The sequence below is a fragment of the Orcinus orca genome, chromosome 7 (assembly GCF_937001465.1).
Source record: "Orcinus orca chromosome 7, mOrcOrc1.1, whole genome shotgun sequence".
Classification (NCBI taxonomy): domain Eukaryota; kingdom Metazoa; phylum Chordata; class Mammalia; order Artiodactyla; family Delphinidae; genus Orcinus; species Orcinus orca.
In genome coordinates this window covers 27,033,309-27,059,603 of record NC_064565.1, presented here as the reverse complement: position 1 = coordinate 27,059,603, position 26,295 = coordinate 27,033,309, and the positions used below count along the sequence as shown (strand labels likewise).

At 37.1% G+C, this 26,295-nt stretch overlaps 1 protein-coding gene across 21 annotated transcripts in view; it reads right to left on the bottom strand.

Moving 5' to 3' along the window:
* Nucleotides 1-26,295, bottom strand: part of R3HDM1 (R3H domain containing 1) — a 180,959-nt gene that overhangs the window by 51,057 nt on the left and 103,607 nt on the right. For 8 of the 21 annotated variants that reach the window (XM_049712659.1, XM_033420306.2, XM_049712651.1 and 5 more), the window contains 8 exons: nucleotides 24,490-24,527; nucleotides 24,337-24,387; nucleotides 23,997-24,223; nucleotides 19,744-19,998; nucleotides 16,855-17,006; nucleotides 12,920-13,021; nucleotides 10,405-10,689; nucleotides 4,007-4,130 (listed from right to left, as the gene is read on the bottom strand). In XM_049712659.1, coding sequence (XP_049568616.1) covers nucleotides 4,007-4,130; nucleotides 10,405-10,689; nucleotides 12,920-13,021; nucleotides 16,855-17,006; nucleotides 19,744-19,998; nucleotides 23,997-24,223; nucleotides 24,337-24,387; nucleotides 24,490-24,527 — 1,234 coding nt within the window. The remainder of the gene's footprint in view (nucleotides 1-4,006; nucleotides 4,131-10,404; nucleotides 10,690-12,919; nucleotides 13,022-16,854; nucleotides 17,007-19,743; nucleotides 19,999-23,996; nucleotides 24,224-24,336; nucleotides 24,388-24,489; nucleotides 24,528-26,295) is intronic. The other 13 variants (XM_033420313.2, XM_004265442.4, XM_004265443.4 and 10 more) reach the window with 10 other exon arrangements.

Here is a 26,295-nt window from a genome sequence, read left to right as displayed (position 1 = left end):
GAAAAAAAAAAAAAAAAAAGGGCAGTGGAAACCTGAGTAAAAAGAAGCCAGGAAGCAGCTGAAAAAGAGACCGGTTCACTGTGAGAAATGTAAACCTCTCAGACAGTGCTACGGCCCCGAATCCAACAGCTCAGGAACAAGGCCAATTATTGCAAAATATTCAACATATATGGTGAAGCTGCAAACTTTTCAAAAGAGTCATAAGAATGAAAGCAGCTGCATAGAAAACAGCCAGGCCTCATAAACCTAAAATCTTTGCTACAATTACTACCTGCAGGAAAAGTTTCTTTATAGTATACCAAGCTTCTAATATGTAGTATACTTCATAGTATTCAAGCTGTAAATTTTATGATAAAGGGTTAAGATAACAAATCCATATTACTGCAGCTGGCAAGTAACCAGATCTTTTGAGATCTTTGCTTGTATGGCTCCAGTTTTGACAGTATGTCACTAAGCTACTGCACACCAGTTCTCCAATGTTCCACCTTTCTGAACTAGAAATGACTCACATAAGACAGACACACAGAATCATGGAATTTTAGAGTAAACAGAGGCTTCAATAGACGATACAGTAAAACTCCTTTACTTTGCAAGTGAGTAAATGGAAACCCGGAGGCTTTAAGTGATACACCTAATACCACTTAAATACAAATAAGGGTTGTCAGGATTTGACTCCTATTTTGTTTTCTTTCATGTTATATAATACATTGTCCAAAAGGCCTTATGTAGCCAGAATTTCTTCTGTTTCTGTTGACAGGGGCTGACTCAACCTTGTTTTAATGACCATAGTAGTTTCACATTCATAACAAAGGATTTGTACATTTATTCCCCAGCAGTAATGTTAGTACTGATTTCAATTCAGTCCCCATAATACACGGGTTTATTGTCAAGGAGATCAACAACTACTGCAGTTCTCTGGTACACACTTGCATGGAAGACCAAAGGCATTTTATCCTTGAGATATTTCCCCAACCTCCTTCCTGCCCCCAAAAGGGAAAATAACAAAAAATCCTGTATTTCTATTGCCCATACCCTACCTGATCTAAGAATATTTGATTCAATTGGGTTCGTTAATTTAGGGTGAAATTCCTTTAGAGTCATATACAAACATTTAAGAATTATTTTTTTCTATGTACCTCAGTGAAAAAAAATTGTTCCAAGTTTATCAATGCTTTCATCATTTGGCTGAATTATTAGTTTCACCCTTTTATGTAATAAAACAATATGCTTCTTGACTAAATGTTATTTGACAAGAAAAAGAAAAGTAAGGGATGTAACAAATTATTTCTAATTTTAATCAGATGGGGATGGTGGAATGTAGAGAAATATTACAAGGAAAAAAAATAAAAAATGAAATCCCAAAAGTATGATGTTTGCATATAAAAATGTAAATTACTGAGAAATTGCTATAAATCTGTACAGAAAATCAGAACAAAAAGTTCCTGTGTCCATTTCCCAGTGCATTTCACTTTTCTGTTAGGAGACACACAAACATAAACGCACATTTTTTCTGTCAAGTTTGACATAAAAAATAACCATTGGCTAACAATAAAAAATCTTTAGATTATATAATCATCCAACTCCTACTAATTCTACAAAAAGGTTCAGTATAATTACCAACACAATACGTGGCACTGGCACAACTGAACTTTTTCTTTAAAGGGAAATTTTCTCTTCTACTTATTAGCATAACAGCATTTCTTTCGCTTTCATGTAAGGGTGCTCTGAGGATTTATTTCTCTTCTATTCTTCAAACTGAATGACATGAAACCAACTCTAGTTATAAAGTGTTATATTATGACTGACTCTTTTTTTTTTTTGCGGTACACGGGCCTCTCCCGTTGCGGAGCACAGGCTCCAGACGCGCAGGCTCAGTGGCCATGGCTCACGGGCCCAGCCGCTCCGCAGCATGCGGGATCTTCCCGGACCAGGGCACGAACCCATGTCCCCCTGCATCGGCAGGCGGACTCTCAACCACTGAGCCACCAGGGAAGCCCATGACTGACTCTTAAGAGTCAAACACAATGTCAAAAGTCATTCAGACACACGCACTTTTCTGTGCCTGTACTGTCTAGATGCAATCTGACTTACTGTTTCCTTCCTTCTCACCATAACCAGCATTAGGAAAAACCCCACAATTGAAACATCACCGATGACAAACATATGCCATCTGTCATGTAGATATTTTGGCCCTGAATTAGGAGGCGTAGCATTTACAGTTGCTGTCCATTAAGTGGGAATATTTTTGAAGGAGAGGCAATTGTATGAGCACACTGGTCCTACCTGTGATTAAAAGTTTTAATTTTGTAGGCAGTTTGACAATGGAGAGGAACAAAAATTTTGCCATGAAAAAGAACAGAACTAAGAAGCCCACACAAATACGGAACAAAGTTTCTTTGCCTGCCTCATTAATAGGGTGTACTAATGAACTAATAAGTTAATTAGTCACATGCAAGATATTTGAATGGGGAAAGTTAAGACAAATTTTTTTTTTATTATCATAACATTAGCTGTAATCTGTATTGTAATTTTGGAAGAAAAAAATCATGACAATTATGATGTGAAAAGTCAGTCATGGAGGCCCAGGAAAACTTAGGAAATAATTTCTATTAGAATAAAACAACAATGTATTTAAAGTTAGTGAGCAGTGTCATCACCAATGTGCCCAGGTACAAAGGACAGCTTCTGATGCCTTTCAAAATTAGAGAATATACTAGTTTAGGTTATTTGAAGTGGAATGTATTATTAAAGTTTAGGAACAGAGGACAAATTCTAAGTTGGCCAAAATGACCACTGTATACACTCAACATCCTTTGGAAGAACATTTGTCACACATACAATACAAGGCCAGTAACATGAAAAAGGGAAAAACCTACACATTAAGTACAAGACAACTCCTGAGAGCAAGACTGAGGACCTGGAGGTTCCCCTGCTGGGGAGATATAAATAAGAGTAATATCTGGTAAAGGAAGTTGATGACTCACAATGATGAGTGAAGACTGCACAAGTGAGGAGAGGCAAGAACACTTCTCATCAGACCGCCCAGTGCAGATGTCTTTCTCCTGAAACTGTGGAACCCCTCAAGAGTTCCACACATTATCAAGAGCAAGAAACTGCGTAAGTAGCGGTGGAGGGTTATGTGGCCTCAGCTAATCATGCTGACATAGTCTGAGCACCTTCAAACGGCGACAAGCAGCTAAAAAGGATTCAAAGAAACCAATAAAAATTCTCCTTCAACACCTAGAGTTATAAAAGGCTGAAAAGAATACCTTATTAAACATCTGGGGCAGAAGTACACATGTAGGTGGGAAGCATAGAGAGGAATGAGTTCAGTCAAATTAGTAAGGTAGCTTTTATACTGAGATCACAGTTGTTTCCACGGAATGCTTAAAGAAAATTTGAAAGGGGCAAAAGAAAAACTATCTTTTCAGTTCTAATATGTTTGATATGCTTAGGATTATACTGCATTTGGTTTAAAAATACCTTTCACTATACAACCACAAAAACAAAACACAAAAAAGATGTGTAAGAACTTCATTCCTTTTAAGGCCCTCCTGCGGAGACTAAGACATCAAAATATCTTCACTAGGCTAGAGTTCTCAACCAAACTTAGGTCATTCTGGTCCTTGTTTTTGGTTAGCTGTTCAGCAGACATCTTAACTTGCCTTGTCTGCCTTTTGCTGTTTACCACAGGTGGATTACCAGGCTGTAGAGGAGGCTTCAGCTACAATGGCAGTGAGTACCTGGAAGCTGCTCACCTGGTACAATCTTCTCATTATGGCTTCCAACTCTTTAGTATAGAAACCTGACACTGTGGTATTCCCTGGAGGGTGCTAAGATCGGCCCACTCTTTTCATCTCACTGGTTTGCATATTCATAGGTATGCACCTATCTGAAACCTTTGACAGACTGAGTGTGGCAGTATCTTAACAGTAAGACTGAAATAAAAGCAGGATGAAAAAACAGCAATACCGAAAGCTAAGAATTCCTAACCTCACATACTCACCTGCCTGCTGTGCAGGCTGTGGCAGTGGTTGGTTTAGATGTGAACTGTAATGGACAGAAGGGACTGGGCGATACTGAGGTTGACTGGAGTGGTAGTGGCCTGGAGCACAATAACAGGCTGGCATCTAGGATAAGCATTAAGGAAAAAAGAAAAAATCAATTTTACTTTTGCAGCAGAATTTTTTTTTTCCTGCCAGGAACATTGGAGTGTAATGAGTAATAATTCTCCCAAATAGTAATCATCTGAAAACGGGTTTTCTTAGCTTTAAATTTACCTGAAAAAAATTTTTTTAAATTTCAAACATAGTATACATAACAAAACACACCTACCAATTTGCCCACCGATCAGATTTAGTAGATTTAAATTTTGGGGCCATATTTGTTTCAGATTTTTCTCTCTTTTACCAAGTACTACTGAAATAGCTATGGCTCACTCCAACATTCCTTTGCTCTATATCCCATAGAAAAAGCATTATCCTGAAGTTGGTATATATCATTCCCATAAATGTTTTTAAGCTTCTAGTGTGTGTGTAATGTTATCCATACATACAATTGTTGAGAATTTTAAAAGTGTACATTTATGGTACTCTATATAACTTCATGCAACTTATTTTGCAATTAACATTGTTTTTGAGCACAAATCGCTAGCTCATTCAATTTAACTGCTGAACAGCAATCACCACATAAATAAGCCAGTTTATCCATTCCTACACTAATGCACACTTGCACTGGTTCCATTCTTTAATTTTTCTCATATTTCTAATGCAAATTAAAATGCCAATACAAATTTTATTTGTCAATTATACTTAATAAAGCTGGAAAAATGCCAATAAGACTATCTTGATTTAGTTTTCCCTCCAGAGCTATCTGTATCAGCTGTGAATTTCTCTAAAAGTTATCTGATCTGGTTTGGGATGAAGAATAAACAATTAATCTAGTGATATGGAAGTATGTGTTAACTTTATTAGGTTCACGGGTTCTCTTAGGTTCTGCTTATCTGACTGGGTTACTTCTAAAAGACCAGAGATCTGTGGAAATCTTAAAGAGTGCCCATTTCATCTGGAAACCAGCCAAGCACAGAATTCCTGGATCAGTTGTAAGCCAAGAGCCGCCTAAATTTTCTGTAATATTCTTCTGTTTTTGAAACATAAGACACAATATACATGTGATCCCTTAATTTTTCCTGGAGGTATCAGCAAGCAATAGATATATCCTGATTTCGGATCTAATCCATTATTATACTTTTCAGTATGTGTGATGTGTATAAATAATACATTCTTCCTTTTCTCCTAATTAAAAAAAAAAGATACTACTAAGGCAAAAATTATAACATCAAATTTTTCTTTATAATGTATACACATGCAATATATATGACAACAATAGCACAAACAATGGAGAGAGGGTAAATGGAATTATACTTTTAACATGACTAGTACATTTTTCTTGGAGTTTTATATGAACTCAAAGTAGATTTTGATAAGCTAAAGATACCTATCATAGTCCCTAAGGAAACCACATAAGCACAAGATTCAAAGGGCTGTAGACAAAAAGGCAACAGAAGAGATAAAACAGAACCCTGAAAGAATTCAAATAATATAAAGGAAGGAAAGCAAGAAGACAGGAGTAAAATATAGATATGACAAATGGAAAACAAATAGCAATGCGGCATACCTACATCTAACCATGTCAGGTGATATATTAAAGATAAAAGGACTAAACACTCCAATCAGACTGAATAAATCAGCAAATACCAACTATATACTGTATGTGAACAACATACTTTAAAGGCTGCAAATAAGAGGATGGAAAAAGACATATCATTTAAGTGCTAATCAAAAGAAGCCACTAATATTAAAGTCAGATAAAACAGGTTTCAAGGACTTCAAGATCGAAGTTGGAGGACTCACACTTTTTTTTTTTTTAACATCTTTATTGGGGTATAATTGCTTTGGAAGACTCACACTTTCTGATTTTAGACCTTACTAGAAAGGTACAGTAATAAAACAGTGTAGTACTGGCTAAAGATATAAATAGTGTAAAAATGAGAGTTGAGAAATAAACTCTTACACTTATGGTCAACTGATATTCGACAAGGGTACCAAGATTATTCAGCGGGAAAAGAAAAGTATCTTCAACAAAGGATGCTGAAATAAGTAGACATACACATGCAAAAGAATGAAGTTGGACCCTTACCTCATACCATATATAAAAATTAACTCAAAAGAGATACATGCCCTAAATATAGGAGCTAAACCCATAAAACTCTTAGCAGAAATCAGGGATACGTTTTTATGACCTTCGGTCTGGAAATGGATTCTTACATATGACACCAAAAGCATGAGCAACAAAATGAAAAGATGGATAAAGTGAACTTCACCAAATAAAAAAAAAACTTTTATACATTAAAGACATTATCAAAAATGTGAAAAGACAACCTACAGAATGGGTGAACATATTTGTAAAACACACATCTGATAAGGGTCTAGAATCCAGAATATACAAGGAATTCTTACAGCTCAACTAAATGACAATCTGATTTAAAGACAGGCAAAGGACTTACACATTTCTCCCAAGATCAACAATGGCCAACAAGCACATGAAAAGATGATCAATATCACTAATCATTATAGACATGCAAGTCAAAACCATGAGATAACCACTTCACGCCAGGATGGCAATAATAATAATAATAATAATAATGGTAAATAACAAATGTTGGCAAGGATGTGGAGAAACTGGAACCTTTATACACTGCAAGTAGGAATATAAAATGGTTCAGACACCATGGAAAACAACCTGGCAGTTCCTCAAAAAGTTAAACATAGAATTATCATATCATCCAGTAATTTTTTCCTAGGTATGTACCCAAAGAAATGAAAACAGATACTTGAACAAATCCATGAACCTACATGCTCATAGAGCACTATTTACAATAGGCAAAAGGTGGAAACATCCCAAATTCAATAATGGTTGAAGATGAACAAATTGTGGTATATATATAAAATGGCATATTATGCAGCCATAAAAAGGCATGAAGTACTCATACATGCTACAACATGGATTAACCCTGAAACATTATGTTAAGCTAAAGAAGCCAGACACAGAATATAACGTATTGCATGACTCCATTAATATGAAGTATCCAGAATGGTAAATCCATTCTTTATAGAGAATAAAGACTGATGGTTGCCAGGGGCTGTGGGGTGAGGGGAATGGGTATGAACTTTTCTTTTGGGGTGATAAAAATGTTTTGGAACTAGACATAGGTGATGGTTGCAAAACATTGTGAATGTACTAAATGCCACTGAATTGTTCACTTCAAACTGTTTAATTTTACGTTATGTGAACTTGATCTAAAAAAACAAAACCACAGGGCTTCCCTGTTGGCACAGTGGTTGAGAGTCCGCCTGCTGATGCAGGGGACACGGGTTCGTGCCCCAGTCCAGGAAGATCCCACATGCCGTGGAGTGGCTGGGCCCGTGGGCCATGGCCACTGAGCCTGCGCGTCCGGAGCCTGTGCTCCGCAACGGGAGAGGCCACAACAGTGAGAGGCCTGCGTACCGCAAAAAAAACCAAAAACCAAAAAAACAAACAAAAAACCCCCCACAAAACACTGAAATAATAGAGTACAAATTCTTTTCAAGTACAGACAAATCATTCCCCAAGAGACTACACGCTGGGACATGAAATAAGACTCAACAGGTTCCGAAACACTGAAAGCTTAGAGTAGATTCCCTGACCATATGCGACTAAAATAGAAATTGCTAACCATAAGCCCCAAACGTTTGGAAATTAACATGCTTCTAACGTAAATCATGGGTCTAAAAAGTCATAGGGGGACTTCCTTGGTGGCACAGTGGTTAAGAATCCACCTGCCAGTGCAGGGGACACAGGTTTGAGCCCTGGTCCAAGAAGATCCCACATGCTGCAGAGCAACTAAGCCTGTGTGCCACAACTACTGAGCCTGCACTCTACAGCCCGCGAGACACAACAACTGAAGCCCGTGCACCTAGAGCCCATGCTCCGCAACAAGAGAAGCCACCGCAATGAGAAGCCCGCACTCCGCAACAAAGAGTAGCCCCTGCACGCTGCAACTAAAGAAAGCCCGTGTGCAGCAACGAAGACCCAATGCAGCCAAAAATAAATAAATAAATAAATTTATAAAAAACAAAACAAAAAAACCTTATATTAGTAATAGTTCAAATAGAAAATGAATAAACAAAACTAATGAAGCCCTAAGTTGTTTTTCTTTCTTCTTTTCTTTTCTTTTTTTTTTTTTTTGTGGTACGTGGGCCTCTCCCGTTGCGGAGCACAGGCTCCGGACGTGCAGGCACAGCAGCCATGGCTCACGGGCCCAGCCGCTCCGCGGCATGCGGGATCTTCCCGGACCGGGGCACGAAGCCGTGTCCCCTGCATTGACAGGCGGACTCCCAACCACTGCACCACCAGGGAAGCCCTTCTAAGCTGTTTTTCTTTTAACATCATCAAGAGAATTGATAAACCTCTAGTTAAACTAATAAAGGAAAAAGAAGACTGAAATTACTAATATCTTTAGATCCTGAAGATACTAAAAGTATAAAAAGGGGATATTACATATGAGCAACTTTATGCCAAAAAGTTTCACAACATAAATGAAATTGATACAAACTACCATCCAAAATGAAAAGGAAATTGTAACGGCCCTATATCTAATACTAAAAAATAAGAATTCATAATTTAAAAACCTTCCCTGCAAAAGAAATCCAGGTCCAGATGGATTCATTAGTGCAATTCTAGCAAATATTCAAGAAGAAATAACACCAATTCTACATAAAATCCTTTAGAAAATAAAGGAGGGAACACTATCCAACTCATTTTGAAGTCAGTACCACCCTGGGTACTACAACCTGAAAAAGACATTACAAGCAAACTACAGACTGATATCCTTCATGAACATACATGCAAAAATCCATAAGAAAATACTAGCAAATTGAACGCAGTGATATATACAAAAGATAACTATATCATGATATATATATCACTACATATCGTGAGGTATGTTCCAGAAACAAAAGGTTAGTTTAACATTCAAAAGTCAAAGTAATTTACTGTATAAGTAGACTAAAGGGGAAAAAACCCCACATGATCACCTCAATAGATGCCAAAAAAATTTTTTTACAAGATTAATATCCATTCATGGTAAAGACTCTTAGCAAACTAGGAATATTAGAAAATTGTACAAAAAACCCCACATATAGTATCACAGTTAATGATGAAAGACTGAACGCTTACCCTTATGGCTGGAAACAAGGAAAGCATATATACTTTCAAAACTTATATTTAAGTTAATACATGGATTCTAGAGATTTTTACTTCCCTCTGTTGTGTTGAAAGTATTCAACATAAGGGCTCCTAGCTAATGTAATAAGGCAAGCAAAAGAATCAAAAGGTATATAGATTGGAAAGGATAATATATGTAGAATAATCAAATTTAGAAAGTCCACAGGATAAAAGATCAGTATATAAAAAACAATTATATTTCTACATACTAGCAATGAACAAATAGAAAATAAAATTTTAAAATAATCTCCTTTAGAATATCACCTTAAAACATTCAATATTTAGGGATATATTAAAAAAATACGTGTAACACTTGTGTGATGAAAACTACAAAATACTGTTGACAAAAAATTAAGGAAGATCTAAATAAATGGAGAGAGATACCATGTTCGTGCATTGGACGATTCAATGGTGTTAAGATGTTAATTCTCCCCAAAATGATCTACCTCTTCTTAAAATGTATCATTTTATTTTTATAGTGCATTTACTTTACTGTGTTTCTCTTAAGCTAATCAGAACAAAAAAAACTTCTCAGAGTCAGAAGGAAACTCAAAGATCACATAGTGTAACCCTCCAACTGAAGTGTCTACATGTCATGTGGTTGTCTAGCATGCACTTGAAAATCTCCAAAAGGGAAGATGACTACAAGCTTTGCTTACAGGTTCTCACAAATCCTATCCATGCGAAATTAAAAATAAGCTCTCTAGGGGCTTCCCTGATGGCGCTGGGGTTGAGAATCTGCCTGCCAATGCAGGGAACACGGGTTTGAGCCCTGGTCTGGGAAGATCCCACATGCCGCGGAGCAACTGGGCCCGTGAGCCGCAACTACTGAGCCTGCGCGTCTGGAGCCTGTGCTCCGCAACAAGAGAGGCCGCGACAGTGAGAGGCCCGCGCACCACGATGAAGAGCGGCCCCCGCTCGCCGCAACTAGAGAAAGCCCTCGTGCAGAAACGAAGACCCAACACAGACAAAAATAAATTAATTAATTAAAATAAAATTTTAAAAAAAATCTCTCTAAAGTTAAAAGTGATCTTAAATGAGAGGCTTCCACAGGAGAGAAAAGATGAAAAAGCAATGTACCTGTGGAGAGGGCTGTTGAATATATCCTTGCTGCTGGAGCACAGGCTGGCTGACAGGATGACCAGAGGCAGAATAGCCAGCAGTAGGGACTGGCTGCCCAGGTGGTAGCGGAGGAGGAGGCGGTGGCGGCGGTGGTGGAGGGGCTGCTGTCATGATATAACCAGACTGCTGTGGGGACTGAAGAACAACAGTGGACTGGAACATGGTGGCGTGAGGATCAGAACCATCTGCAGATGGCTGGCGGGCAAGACTCATGTGGCTAAACTGAGACCCAAGGTTGTCCTGCTAACAAAGGGAGAAGTCAGAAATCAGTAAGCTTTCCATACATAGACCAAACTTATCAAAGAAAAATACTTCACATATTTTAAGAAGAGTTGCAGTAGTATATATTACGGAAATCATGTATCTACAACAGACATGACTTAATAGAAGAACAGCTTCAAGAAAATTAGAACTCTAAGGCAGCAAGGTAGGACTATTACAATGCTATCATTGCAAATTACTCATAAAATATATCTAACGGAAATGTATAGCATGCAGAAAAGAGTAGGGTGTAACATTACACAATAAAAAAATGAAAAGACACTATCTAAATGAAGACTAAAGGCACACTTTTATATTATACAATTAACATTTTCTGAAAGGACTTTGAAGACCAGGAGTCTAGCAGCGCATGGTACTAATTACTCTTTACTTTAAATCGGTGCCCTTCTTCCCAGAAGGCAAGATTCAGGTTCTATGCATTTCTGTATCTCCTCCCATACCTAACAATCAAATATGCTAGCAGAAATGAAATAAAATATATAAAATCTACCCTCCCTGATGTACACTCTAATCTCTCAACAATAATTTGGTCATAAACTCTTCCATAGTGTTTATCCTTAAGTCAGATGTTAGACAAATATAATCCAAATGACAGTTTCCTACTGCTTTTGCTACTTAAGAGAGCCGGCAATGGTGCCCAGCCAAGAAAGAGTTACGATTTATATGCCATCTGACAAATGTTTCTCTGACTCAACAGCATAAGGATCAATTCTGACTAGTCTACATAATATCACTGATATGACGATAATGGGGTTAAAAAGGCATTCCCTTGCTCCCAAGGAGCCACAGGTTGGCGACAATATGTACCATATTTTGTTAAGCGGGAAAATTTGACAAAAAGTTACTTAAAATATTGTGGTAATTGAGTTGTTAGATCAAAGCTGTTGACATGTCTGCAATTTCTATAATCTGCTGGTTTCTGCAAAGTAAATTAAGGCTATGGAGATGATAAAGGGACTGAAAAAAAAGGGAACCTGACTTAGTGGCTGAAAGTATATGGCTTTACTCTTCCCAAATGGTTGCTCTGACAGAGTCTAGCACTATTCATAGAATTCAATGAATAGTTTCAGAAGAGGAAAATATACTTACAAATACCTACTAGCTGTAATTACAACGTAATATGGCCAAATATTTTAAAAAGAGATACCATAACTATATACCACCATCAGAGTCATCTTGGTAAAAAAAGTCATTTTCTTAATCCAATGATCTGCCATTTTTCCAAAACATTTTTGAGGTTTTTATGGTATTTCTAAAAATGTTGTCAACCTTCTCAATGCTGGCAAAATTTCATTTTTTTCAGACTGAAAGTGATTTTCGAAAATCATTCAGAGCCAAGGCTGGTAAATAAGGTTGCCTCAAGCTTAAAACAAAAACACCCCCAACAAAATAAAACATTTCTAAAAAGTGGCAAGTGATTTTAAGATATAGCTTATAATTTAACCTGGATGTGATTTCAAAATGTGATGGCCAGATAGTCTGAAAAATAAGAGCATCACTGGGAAAAGTATACTGGTGGTTAGGCAGATTCATCTAAAGGGAAGGACATTAACACTTATTGAATATCTATTTCATGTTAGGCACTATGCAGGAGGTACTTTATATGGTGCCCTCATATGCTCAGTAACTAGAGAAGGTCACACAGAGAACACATGGCAACGGTGTATCTGAGTTCTTACTGAGATGTATAACTTGGGGCATACTTTGGATTAAATGAAGTACCATCACTTTTAGTCACAGATTACATATCTAGAGATCTTCTTTGGAAATATACTAAGGAGGATGTCTTATGTAATTGGAAGCTCCAATTCACCCTAATGACTGATACTAAGTCTACTGGACCTGGGGCACTGGGGAAAGAACAGAAAGCCTAAACCCAGATGAAAGCTGCCACCCCAGGACCGCACAGAACTGCACTGGCCTCAATGAGAAAATTAGCTAAAACATCTTAGGACTTGAAAAGGGAGGAAAAGATTAGGCTTTATACAATCACTGTGATAAGCCAATATAACAAATATTTTATGGAAGAGAATAAATTATTTCTAATACAGGTTAGAAATGCTTTTTCAAAATGTATGTAACCCTGACTTTAGAAAATCACAAAAGAACATATCACATCAATCACATTCACAAGGATTCATCACACATCCATCCACAGACACAACGCAGGAGGTGAATAGAGATATAGTACCACGGAGTATTGCTGGGTGGGTGAGACTGGCAGGAACGGGGATGGGTAAGGGGCTGTAGAGTACTGAACAGGCTGTGAAGAGGGCTGCAGAGGACGAATAGGCTAAGGAATAACAGGTTGGCAAACAATGTTAATGTCGGAATAAAATGTTAGAAGAATTGCATAAAATGGAAAGTTACACTTTTTTTTGGCAATAACTTAAAACTACAAAGTCACCTAAAATACAACATTATAGGAAACAACAAAAACAATACTAAGCGAAGAAACTCTACATAGAAAAATTTTGAGAACATACATTTAAATTTAAAACATAATTAGAAAGATAATTTTTTTCATAAAAGTATTTATTAGATTCACTGCAACAGGTAATTTAGACATTTCAAATCCTATTATCTAACAAGACCCCTGGGTTAAGTCAGTAAAAGCAAAACCATTTATCCTTACTTCCTGGTTTGATGACAGGGCTGTTCTACTTAGCTATGTAACACTAAGTAATAAAAGAAAAACTTCACTCACTCTTATTATCAGACAGTATATCTTACATAATACCTATGACCAAGTATCCTCTCTATTTGATAAGGTATGATTAGATAACTCTTTTGGGACCAAACTGCCTAAATTTTAGCAATTTTTAAACAAAAATGTACTGTGAGTACCATTAATAGCCTAAAGAAAACACACACATACATATAAGCACGTGCACACACACACAAACAGATCTTTTTACATAAGGAAGATAAACACAGTTTTCTTCTAACTAAAAATTTTTATTGAGAGAATATTAGGAGCTGAGAAACTACACTTGGTCTTTGAACAACTCAGGGATTAGGCGCACTGACCCTCTGCACGGTCAAAAATCTGTGTATAACTTCTGGTTGGTCCTGTGCCTGCAGATTCTACTCCACGGATTCAACCAATCACAGATCATGTATACTGTAGTTATGTATTTAGTGAAAAAAATCTATGTATAAGTGGACCCTCGCAGTTCAAACCCATGTGGTTTGACAATCCACTGTAATTATTTGAAATTCTTTTTACTAACGAAATACTCCTGCATTTCAGAGAAAAAAAATTTTAAGTTTTATGCTTCCCAAGGGCACTCAAAACACAGGTGTTCTGAAACATGAACGAGGTTTCAATCCTTTCTAAATTTTAGGGAATACAGCTGGCCATCTATAGGCTAATAATGGCATTTAGTTTCCCAGTCTTACATTTATATAGTTTATTACAAAGGACAATATATATATTGGTTTAATGACTATCATAATCTACCATTCAGGTGGCAGTCAAGTTAAGGGAAATTAAGTGACCTGTATACAACCATTTAAACAAGCACTGGAGGAACCCAAGTCATTTTATCTAATGAAAACTCTTAGTTTTGGTTACAATATACATACATGAATCTCCCTGGACAATATCTCCAAACAGTATACTTTAGAAACGCAAAATTAACTAAATAAGATTTAGTTAATTTTGGGAACTAAAATTAACTAAATTAACAGGGAATAATCTAGATAAGGAGAAATTCTTAGGACTAAGACGTATAATGATGAGTTTGCCCTTCCACCACAAAATCAACACAACAGTTTCTGGAAAAAATGAAAGGCTTAGATTAGTTTCGAATTCCACAAAAAATTCTAGAGCTAACAATACTAAAAAAAGTATAAGCTGAAAATCTACAGAGTAGCCACTGGTTCCTCACTAACCTCTTGACTAGAAATTAGCAAGCTTCCTAATGGATGACAGCACATATCACACTAAATGAGGTGTTGTGGCTTTAAAACTACCAAGTACAAGCTATATAATGTGTTATTAAGTCAGACAACCATTAAGACACAACTTTCTTCCAGAAAACGTGACCTACTAGGTCAGTGTCAGATGAAACAAAAGCCTTAGTCTGCTGGGGCGTAAAAGAAAGAAGAACACTGTGAGCACTGAGGGTAGGACTTAATGTCTGCTAGAGTGTCAAGTGGTAATGAGAAAAATGTGGGCTAGAAGACTGGCTGATCAAAGTGAAATTCTGACACTACGTAGAAAAGAAAAAGCGTTAGCACTTCCTTTTTCCTACTTAAATTGCAACTGGCTGTAAAATAACATCCACTTAAAGTGACTGGTTTCAAGAACGCAGCCCATTTGAAGGCTTTGGAAATCACAGCATTACTGTGTTTGGTTATTTGAAATTTCATGGATGGATTATCTCAGTGTGCAAGAGATCGCTACTGAGTATCATTTGTTCATCAATTCTCTATTCTTGTATTTGACGAAGAATTACCAGAAACACCTGAAGCAATGCCAGGAAAAACAGCCATGGAGTTTGAGGCATACCCCAATATTTCAAGTTATAGTCTATTAAGACAGCATTTCTTTTTTTTTTGTGGTATGCGGACCTCTCACTGTTGTGGCCTCTCCCGTTGCGGAGCACAGGCTCTGGACGCGCAGGCTCAGCGGCCATGGCTCACGTGCCCAGCCTCTCCGCGTCGTGTGGGATCTTCCCGGACCAGGGCACGAACCCATGTCCCCTGCATCAGCAGGCGGACTCTCAACCACTGCGCCACCAGGAAAGCCCTAAGACAGCATTTCTAAACTAAGCTGCCTACATCTTCACTTAGGACTGTCTTTTAAAGCTAAATCAGGCAAAGCTATTTCTAAGAGATAATAATCTGAAACATATAACCACAGATTAAACCCTTAGGATTTTTTGAAGGTGCCTGACTAACATTATTTCCATTGAATTAAATCAAATGAAAATCAGCCCTATAAAGCTCCTGGTGAAATTCACAGCATTGCCAAGATGACCACACAATAGCAGATGAAAGGGAAACACTTCAAGACCAAGTTGAATGAAACCAAGGCAGAGAAGGCCAGGGAGGGAGTTTTATGTAGTTTAATATGTACCTGAGTGTATGTAATCAAACGGGGTTGGGAAGTAGGTATGGGAGTCTTTGGAAGTAGTTTTAGACAGTTTCCTCTACATATATGAATTCATTGTATGGTCTTGGAAGTGCATCAAACACCTTGAAGTCCTACTGCAGAGAAACTGCCTTGCCCAGTATTACAAGTCTTAATTGCCAGAGCAATAATTATTTGCATTAGTTTAAAAATATTTGATAACTTTATCAAACTGCTCATACATTTTTCACCCCTGCAGTACAAATATAACTTGTGAATAAAACTAATGAAATTTCTCCAGTCCAAGTTTATCACTATACTTCTTTCACAAAACATTACTCTGCATGTTCTCACCAGTGGAATATTTAGATCGTCTTCCAGGGAAAAAGAGGTGCAAATAACTGTACAAACTGCCTTTGATATGCTACACAACCTTTAAAAGATAGAATGAAAGAATTTACACTAGTATAGTCAAGTTCAGCAAGAATGAGTAACACATCTACAGGGGAAAAGCTTGAATGTGAAAATGCATGTGTAAACTCTAAACATTTATACAAATTCAAGATATTATTAAGAGTACTACTGAGAATTCTAAATCAATGTTTCTGTCTTTATCTTTCACAGAGCAGGTGGGGTGGAGAGTACCTTGTAGCGAGGCGAGTCAACTCAGTTTCTTCTAAGTGCTTGATCTGTTGAATCTTAGAACAACTCACTTTGCTCACTGGGGTAATGAACTATCTTAGTTTTGCTTTTTATTCCTCTGGTCCCTTGCCTGCTGTTGTGAAATGCAAGGTATAAAATACTCACCATACAGGGTCGTGAGATAAAAATTTCCCTTCCTTCCAATATATATTCTGTTTTCATTAGCAGAAAAGCCCTTGAAGTTAACCTCTCTTCCTACGAGCGATGAGTAGGACATCACTGGTGGAGAATACTAAAGTTCTAAGAGACACTTACTTGGGCTCTCTCGATTATAATTAGTGACTTTAGTCCCAAATATGCAAAGGCAGGTGAACTTAGCATTGTGTAATCGTGGACGTGTGCACCTGTGAGAAGATGTGATGGGCTGCTTGCTGCTGAGGTGGCAGTGCTGGCAGAGGCGGCTGTGGAGGTCCAGGCACTTGGGCTCTAACTGGCTGTTGAGTCACAGGAGGGCTACACACAACTGGACTCCCATCTGGGTTTAGGAAGGGCTGACCTGAAAATTTTAAAAAGGAAGAACAAAAGATCATTTACGATGGAGACCGAATATAGGTCGCTCTACAGACAACTTACAGCACATGTCTGCAGTCCTGATTAATAATTCCAAAAGCGTCAAGGTTCTGGAAACCAAAAGCTTTTCTTACCTTGGAAAGCAAAGCCTGACCTTACACAAGCCTATTAATAGTCTTTATATTTCCCACTTAGAGTAAATATTCAAAATTTTTGCTGCGGTGTTTTACTATGGGGGTGCCGTGCCAGAAACCACTTGAGTTGTTTTATACTACACAGTATTTTCCAAGAAACTCAATTCTGAAACACATCTTGCTCAAGGGATTGAGTTACAGGATTGTGTAACATTTCAGTTTCAAGGGGAAAAAAAAAATACTTGACTTTGGGATACTGGAAATTTATTAATTAGCCTGTTAGATGGTAAGAAATATCTAATTTACAGGTCACACTGCATATATTTAACTAGTAAGATTAAAAGCTGATGAAAATTAAAATGGTTGATAACTTCAAATTTCAAATTGTGGAGTTGATGGCAGTGTCCTTATTTTATAACTTCTAACTTGTTAAAAGTAGAAAATAATTTAAAAATTCTAAATAATTTTCTAAAAAAATTTCCTTTCACTTCCAATGAGCTTTACTCATAGGTAAGAAATAAAACGAGAGAGAACTTTAGTACTGATCTTGAGGCTTATTCTTATTGGTTACCAATTACGGGAGGAATACTTTTAAGTAACTCTCTACACATACATTCTAAACAAGTTTTTCTTATTATGCAAAGTAATATTCTTAGAAATAACTAACAAATACAGAATAACTAACAAATACAGATTAGAAAGTAAATAAATTCCCCATAATCTTATCATCAACAATTTGGATACCTTCCTTCCAGACTTTTTCAATGTACACATAAACAGATTCAAAGAGTAGTATTTTTCCTTGCTATACACTGAATGATTTAAAAAAACACACTAGATTATTAAAAAAAGAAAGAAAGAAAAATGAAAGGGCTATGTGAAATAAAGAGATCATTGACTACATACCCTTTCAGGATGGGAAGAATATCTATGTGTCTTAAACTGCCTTCAAAACATCCTCTCTTTTTTTAAAATAAACTTGCGACATATAATAAAATAATATTTGGGAAAGCAGAATACACTGTTCTATTGCTGTCAAGTGGAAAAAGTTCTCCAAAGTCAAATTATTTTCATCAGTTAATTTCCTGATAATTTATGTGATGGTTATAGATAACTAAAAGCAAGCCATGCTGGATATTTGTTGATTGTTATAAATAATTTTGAAAAAAAAAATGGTAGAGAAGACTTGAGTGAAAGCATGTTTAAAAGTAACTTAAGGATGGTGTGAAAAAAGCTGGATGTGTGGTGATGCGTTCTCAAAAACAAAGAGATCGCTTTTGGGCTAATTTAAAATTAAGTATACAATTTAATTTCAGGTTGCTTAGTTTCTCATTTCTACTCAAATGAAGCTTCCACGTTACCAAAACCATGTTAACTAATATTCTGAATTAAAAATAATAGAAAATAGTAAAATATTAAATCATCTTATATTCTGCCCCAGGAAAACAGGAAGTTTAGTAATATAATAGACTTGAAGGATCAGAAGATAACGGTTATAAAGCAAAAACTGAGTTTCTGAAGACTCAGTTATTTACGCTAATTCCATTTTTACAACAGAAACAAAAGTTTGAATACTTTATCTTAAAAAAGAGATGCAAATGAAATCTGAAGGTAACAAGTTCCCAGCCATGGTTTTTTCTACAACAAACAAAAGGCAGGTTTCAGAACACTCAGAGACTCTGACACTCTCACCTGTATCTACCTTGCCCAACTACTGCCATGCTGATATGACCACATTAGCTAAATCTGAATCTTTAAGGAAGGTTATTGAATGACTTAAGGTTATTTTCATTATCTTACCATATGATTGGGCTATGTTATTTTGATTAGAAACCAAAACTTCTTGCCATTTAAAAAAAATTTTATTTTCTCAATATAAGTCATTTTTGCCAATATACATAATGAAATGTATTATGACTGCAGTTTCTTAATCTCTCTGAAGTTCAGTTTCCTTATCTGTAAATGTAGATTTCACCTACCTAACAGGGTTGCTATAAGTAATGTATTTAAAGCACATAACACAGTACATGACACATGATAAACAATAAATACAAAGTACTATCTAATTGCAAAGAATGTGTTGTCAATATTAATTCATAACGACTATCTATTTTCTTTCACTACTAATAAGATGTTCTTTAGCTTTTCCTAAGTAGAAAACAGTTACCATATTCAGAAGAGCAATTACTTATGGGTTCTTTCCACTGCATTACGTAAGAAGTAAGAGCTGCTAACGTTCTCCTTCTTCATGAAATGCATACTATTTTTCCCACGGTAAAACTGTTCTATCAAATAAAGTTCTTTCAAAGGTGGTTGTCCCATTTCTAGGAAATGAATTGTTCCTTAAATATTTGGTCTAAAAGATGATGTCATGGATGTCACAAGGAGAAAAATACTTTCTGATATAAATGTCTTTTAACATTCTCTAGCATAAAGTGTTTTTATTAAAGTTCTAGGGAAAATGCTAATCACACATGAAATATAAAAAGCTGACAATGCATATACAGATAATACATTTAATACATATTCTTTAGTTTTCAGATAACTCCTGATATCTCAACTGAAATAAACCTTTTTCTGGATACCAACCTGTTTGTGGGTTGATCAGAATACTGCCAGGTGGTATGCCTGTCGCTTCCAAGGGAAGCAAAAAGAAGCTAGTGCTAGGAGATGCGACTTGCCCATTTAGGCCACCATCAAAGGAAAGAGAACTATGAGTGCTGACAGTTGGATAGACGACAGGTGCGCCATGAGAAGACTGGCTGAGAGCTGTACCTGGAAGAGGCTGCTGGATGTGAGAGAGAGAGCCCGTAGATGACCCTACACTACCAGAAGACTCAGAACCTAGGGGAGGAGTAATGAAAAAGAGGGAATTTTTTAAACCTCATATAAAAACGCAGGTTTTAAATATGTAACAATAAAATTCACATTGCATAACATGCAGTTACCACATAAAAGCATGAACTCTTTTTGACTTACTGTACAATTTTGCTTCCCCTCTCCACCAAGAACATGTTTAATACAGCAAAACTGATCACATAAGTTGCAAGAGAAGTCATAGCCAAAGCATGCAACTAAAGCAAGTCTATAATACTGGGTTGGCCAAAAGATTCGTTCGGTTTTTTTCCGTAAGATGGCTCTAGTAGCACTTAGTTCTCTTTAACTTCATTTGAAACAAGTTTGTTAGACTGTATGTGACAGCTGCAGTTAAAAAAAAACTTACCAAAATTGGTGAATTTTTGTAAAGTCATTTTAATATTGAAGATGGAAGAAAATAGCAACATTTTCGGCAGATTATGCTTTATTATTTCAAGAAAGGTAAAAACGCAACTGAAACGCAAAAAGAGATTTGTGCCGTGTATGGAGAAGGTGCTGCGACTGATCGAATACGTCAAAAGTGGTTTGCGAAGTTTCGTGATGGATATTTCCTGCTGGACGATACTCCAGAGCTGAGTAGACTAGTTGAAGTTGACAGCGATCAAACTGAGACGTTAATTGAGAACAATCAACGTTATACTACATAGGAGATAGGTGACATACTCAAAATATCCAAATCAAGCATTGAAAATCATTTGCACTAGTCTGGTTATGTGAATCGCTTTGATGTTTGGGCTCCACGTAAGTTAAGTGAAAAAAACCTTCTCGACTGTATTTCTACATGAAATTCTCTACTGAAATCGGGTTTTTTTTTTTTTTTTTTTGCGGTATGGGGGCCTCTCACTGCTGTGGCCTCTCCCGTTGCGGAGCACAGGCTCCGGACGCGCAGGCTCAGCGGCCATGGCTCACGGGCCTAGCCGCTCTGCGGCATGTGGGATCTTCCCGGACCGGGGCATGAACCTGCGTCCACTGCATTGGCAGGCGGACTCTCAACCACTGCGCCACCGAGGAAGCCCCGAAATTGTTCCGTTTTTAAAACACATTGTGACGGGTGATGAAAAGTGGATACTATAAGATAACGTGGAATGGAAGAGATCATGGGGCAAGTGAAATGAACCACCAACCACACCAAAGGCCACTCTTCATCCAAAGAAGGTGATTGTGTAAATGGTGGGATTGGAAGGGGGTCCTCTATTATAAGCTCCTTCCGGAAAACCAAACGATTCACTCCAAGAAGTACTGCTCCCAGTTAGACCAAATGAAAGCAGCACTCGAAGAAAAGCGTCCAGAATTAGTCAACAGAAAACACATAATCTTCCATCAAGGTAACGCAAGATGGCATGTTTCTTTGATGACCAGGCAAAAACTGTTACAGCTTGGCTGGGAAGTTCTGATTCATCTGCCGTATTCACCAGACATTGCACCTCTGGATTTCCATTTATTTCAGTCTTTACAAAATTCTCTTAATGGAAAAAAATTTCAATTCTCTTGAAGACTGTAAAAGGCACCTGGAACAGTTCTTTGCTCAAAAAGATAAAAAGTTTTGGGAAGATGGAATTATGAAGTTGCCTGAAAAATGGCAGAAGGTAGTGGAACAAAAGGGTGAATACATTGTTCAATAAAGTTCTTGGTGAAAATGAAAAATGTGTCTTTTATTTTTACTTAAAAACCGAAGGCACTATTTGGCCAACCCAATAACAGCAGCCACAGACAGCCACAAAAAACACATTACCCACATTCCCAAAAGGACAAAGTTATGTATATTTTTACCTTTTAGATTAACACCTAGGAATATACAGATTATAATTTTTCCCCCAGGACAAAGAACTTAGCACAGCCAAATGCCCAAAACCTCTTATATCAGAAACCCCTTATCTATAAGAACACAGAAAGATTAAGAGTAGTGTAGGAAATAACAAAAATGATAATTCTCTATCAAGAGAAACAACTGTCAGGTTTCACTGCAGACTTTCATTTTCAGCTCGTAATCATAGCATCTTCCTGTAACGTAAAGTCAACTTTCAATTTTTTTATCATAGCAAGGGACAAAGGTAGAATAAAAATATTCCAAGTACTTACATTAGCATCAGCTTAAAATTTATTTCTCACTGTACTTAATAAGCTAATTTGATAATTTATTTTTAACTGCTTTCCTGCCTCCAATCTACTTAATTTTCTATTATACATAGACTGAAGAAGTCACCGACTTTCAGTATAATGGCTTAAGGTAGACAATGAGACAATGAAAGGAAAAGATTTTGATGATGTAAATAGTTAATTAGGTTTTGAATAACAGAATTGACTCTGGGATGGAGAATTAATTTTTTTTGTTGTTGTTGTTTTTTTTGTTTTTTTTGTTTTTGTGGTACGCGGGCCTCTCACTGTTGTGGCCTCTCCCGTTGCGGAGCACAGACTCCGGACGCGCAGGCTCAGCGGCCATGGCTCACGGGCCCAGCCGCTCCGCGGCATGTGGGATCTTCCCGGACCGGGGCACGAACCCGTGTCCCCTGCATCGGCAGGCGGACTCTCAACCACTGCGCCACCAGGGAAGCCCGAGAATTAATTTTTAATGAATGACATAAACCAATATGATACACTACAGCGACTGCCTCGGAAGGATAACTTCTATTTTAAGTTGTGCCAAAAATGACTATCTCCAAGAACTATATGAAAAAAAATTTTGTCCTAATAAAAGAATTAAATATTTATTTTCATCTCTGAAGATAATATAGATTATAAATAGTACATGTTCTAAAAATGTTTTAGGGACTTCCCTGGTGGTCTAGTGGTTGAGAATATGTCTTGCAATGCAGGATCACTGGTTTGATCCCTGGTCAGGGAACTAAGATCCCACATGCTGCTGGGCAACTGGGTCCGTGCGCTGCAACTACTGAGCCTGTGCAGTCTGGAGCCTGCGCACCGCAACGAAAGATCCCACGTGCCGTAACTAAGACTCGATGCAGCAAAAAAATATAAATAAATAAATTTTAAAAAATGTTTTAATTTGGCTGTGTGTCTAAATGACTTTCTCACAACACATGAGTAGTTTTTTTTCCTGTTATGATGACATGATGACTGACCGTTTATCAAATAAATGCGTATTTGGTACATATGCATATTTCTTATATTCATAAAATTTACCTATCTTTAGCAAGAGTCTATCATATACACTAAGACATTTTAAATATCCACATTATAAGTTAAAAAGATGACAAGTGCAATTCACAAACCTTAAGAATTTAAAGTACTGAATTACAGTCAGAGATGAGAAAAATTTACTCTGTCACCTTCAAATTTACACCTCTCCCTTCAATTGTTATCTGTGTAAAACCATATATCTAGGCTTTACCCGAAAGGATAAAGAGCCATTTCTGCTGATTTTCATGCTTATTTTGGGATACAAATAAAGATCCGTGAGGATGCTAAAAGAGACATGAACTTTAGTATCGAAGCCAGTGAAAGTGAAAAGAGAAAAATGCTAGGAGCCTAAAAGTTATGTAATCTAAAAGCAAAGAAGCTAGTAGAATGAGAATGTTATTGAAATTTCTACTTATCCATAATAATCACATTGTATTATATTTCTTTAGTTTTTAAATTCCCCAAAAACTTCTCAGCAATTTTATATGTTTTTTTGGAATGGCAAATGAACTTTATCATGAAATGCACTCAATAATATGATAGTATTAGCTGAATTTCAGCTAATGACAGTATTAGCTGAAAATACAATCAATGTTAACTAATCCTAGGTAAGGAAAGATGCCTTCTGTAAATCTCTCTCACACAGAGAATAAATCCTAATGTCAGTAAACGTGTTACCTCTTAAGTACTTTAGAGGTGCTCAATGTACTGCTGGTAGGAATCCTATATTTTAGGATAATTACAGAAGCCACATGATGAATAAAGAGCTAAGACAACATTAGGGAAACTAATGTTTTGACTGCACAGTTCTAGACAGATATTTATACCTGTTTTTGAAAGCCTGCCTATGCTTTTGCTGCTTCCAGAACTATCACCTCTTGTCAGAACTGAAATTCCACTGAAGCTGCTGGCTTTGGTTACAGCGGGCTTGAAGTTTCGGAGAGAGCTGTCTGAATCCGTGCTGCTCCAGGGTCGTGGTTCAGAGTACTTCAACTCGTTCTCAGTGCTGCTTTGATGGCTATTTGTTGATCTCCCTGAAGAATCTTTATTAACTCTGTAATTTAGAAATAAAACTTTGAAAAGCTAATAGAGACAAAAAGGAAAATTATTAAAAAAATGCTTTAAATATTCAATACTGTGTACTGCACGAAAACATGCTTCCAATACCTAAATATCTGGCGCCTCTGCTGGGTGCTACTAGCATCCTCGTCTTGGATTCTGTTGGCATTTTCATAAAACATTTTTATTTTTTTTAAACATTTTAATTTTTATTAGCATCAGTGAGACATTTAGCAAAACAAATGTTAAAAAGCCCCTCACCTTTTGTCAATAATATAATTCTCTTGGGAACACAGGGACTAGAAAGAAAGAACAGATATAAAAAGTTGAGCATTTGTCGGATAACGCCATCTGGAAACTAACGATGACAACAAAAATCGTGTAACAATTTTAAAAAAGTAGTTACCCTGACCCCTCAAATCAAACATGGTGATAAGTTGCAAAAATAAGTGACAATGAAAAATTATTTTGGCTTGGAGATACTATGCTTATTTTTAACAGATACACATTTTTGAAGCCATTCATTTTTGTTGTACAAAGTAGCTTGAAATTCAAATATCTAACAAGTGAACCCATTTTCACTATTACATATTCGAAGTATACACCTGTCTGTAGATTCCACCTCCTTCACTCAACAAATATTTTGATCACCTGTGCTTTGGCAGTAGCTGTAGCAGTGAACTAGCAGCTACGCCTCAATGTAGCTTACAGCCAAAATCCTCCAGTGCTATTAACCTAACTCACGCAACCATCTGTTTTGCATCTTGTATTATTACAACAGTCTTCTAGTTTTCCAGCTACCAGTTTTGCTCTTTTCATCCAATTTAAACAGCAGAAGCCATAGCTATCTCTCTAAAATATCAATCTGATCACGCCTGTTCCCTCCTTAATAGCCCCCTTCGTTCTAGCACAGGGGTCCACAAACTACAGTCAGCTACCTGTTTTTGTAAATATAGATTCATCGGAACACAGCCATGCCCATTCATTCGTGTATTGTCTATGGATGCTTTCATATTAAAATAGCAGATTTGAGTTGTTGCAATAAAGACTATATAGCTTGAAAAGCCTAAAATACTCATTATCTGTCCCATTATAGAAAAAGTTTGCTGACCCCTGCTCTAGCTAAAAGCCCCAACCTCCTTAACTTGCTTTCAGGAGCAAGTCACCTGCTTCCTGCTTATTTCTCCAATTGAAACGTCCCTCAATTCTTGTCACCTAGGCTACAATCCAGGTACTCTGAATCTCTCAATTCCTCATGTGTCAAGTTCTCCTTTATCTCTGGCTCCCTGCAGATGTTGAGCCTGGACACGGAATACTTCACCCCTTCAGTTCTTCTCTTGGAAGCTAACTCTCCCTCTCACTCCTCAATTCTGGTGTGTGGTGCTTCTCTGCTGTGTTCCTTATTTTACCTTCACGTTTCTATACAAATCACACACCATGTTGTCATTATCTGAATACTCATCATGGGTAAAGACCTCATCCATCTTACAAACTAGAGAGAGGAAATAGATCTAGGTTAGGCTCTGAGTTCAGAAGACATGGGCTGAAATCCCAACTCTGGCATTTTCTAGCTGGATGATCCTTGTCTATTTTCCTTAGTTTCCTGGAGCCTCAGTTTACTTATCTATAAAATAAAAACAGTGATAGTATCTACCATATATAGGGTTGTTTGGGAGACAAATTAATGTAAATGTCCATGGATATGTTCTCCAGTGCCCAGCACAGCACCTACTATACATGATCAATAAGATTTGTTGAATATTATAAAGTTTTAACTGACAGTCTAGATTTTAATGTCATTTACTTTTTTTTTTTTTTTAATACAGAGCTAACTTCTATCTCTGGCGGTATTAACACAAATTACATATATTCTTTTTTTTTTTTTTGCGGTACGCGGGCCTCTCACTGTTGTGGCCTTTCCCGTTGCGGAGCACAGGCTCCGGACGCGCAGGCTCAGCGGCCATGGCTCACGGGCCCAGCCGCTCCGTGGCATGTGGGCTCTTCCCGGACCAGGGCACAAACCCATGTCCCCTGCATTGGCAGGCGGACTCTCAACCACTGCGCCAC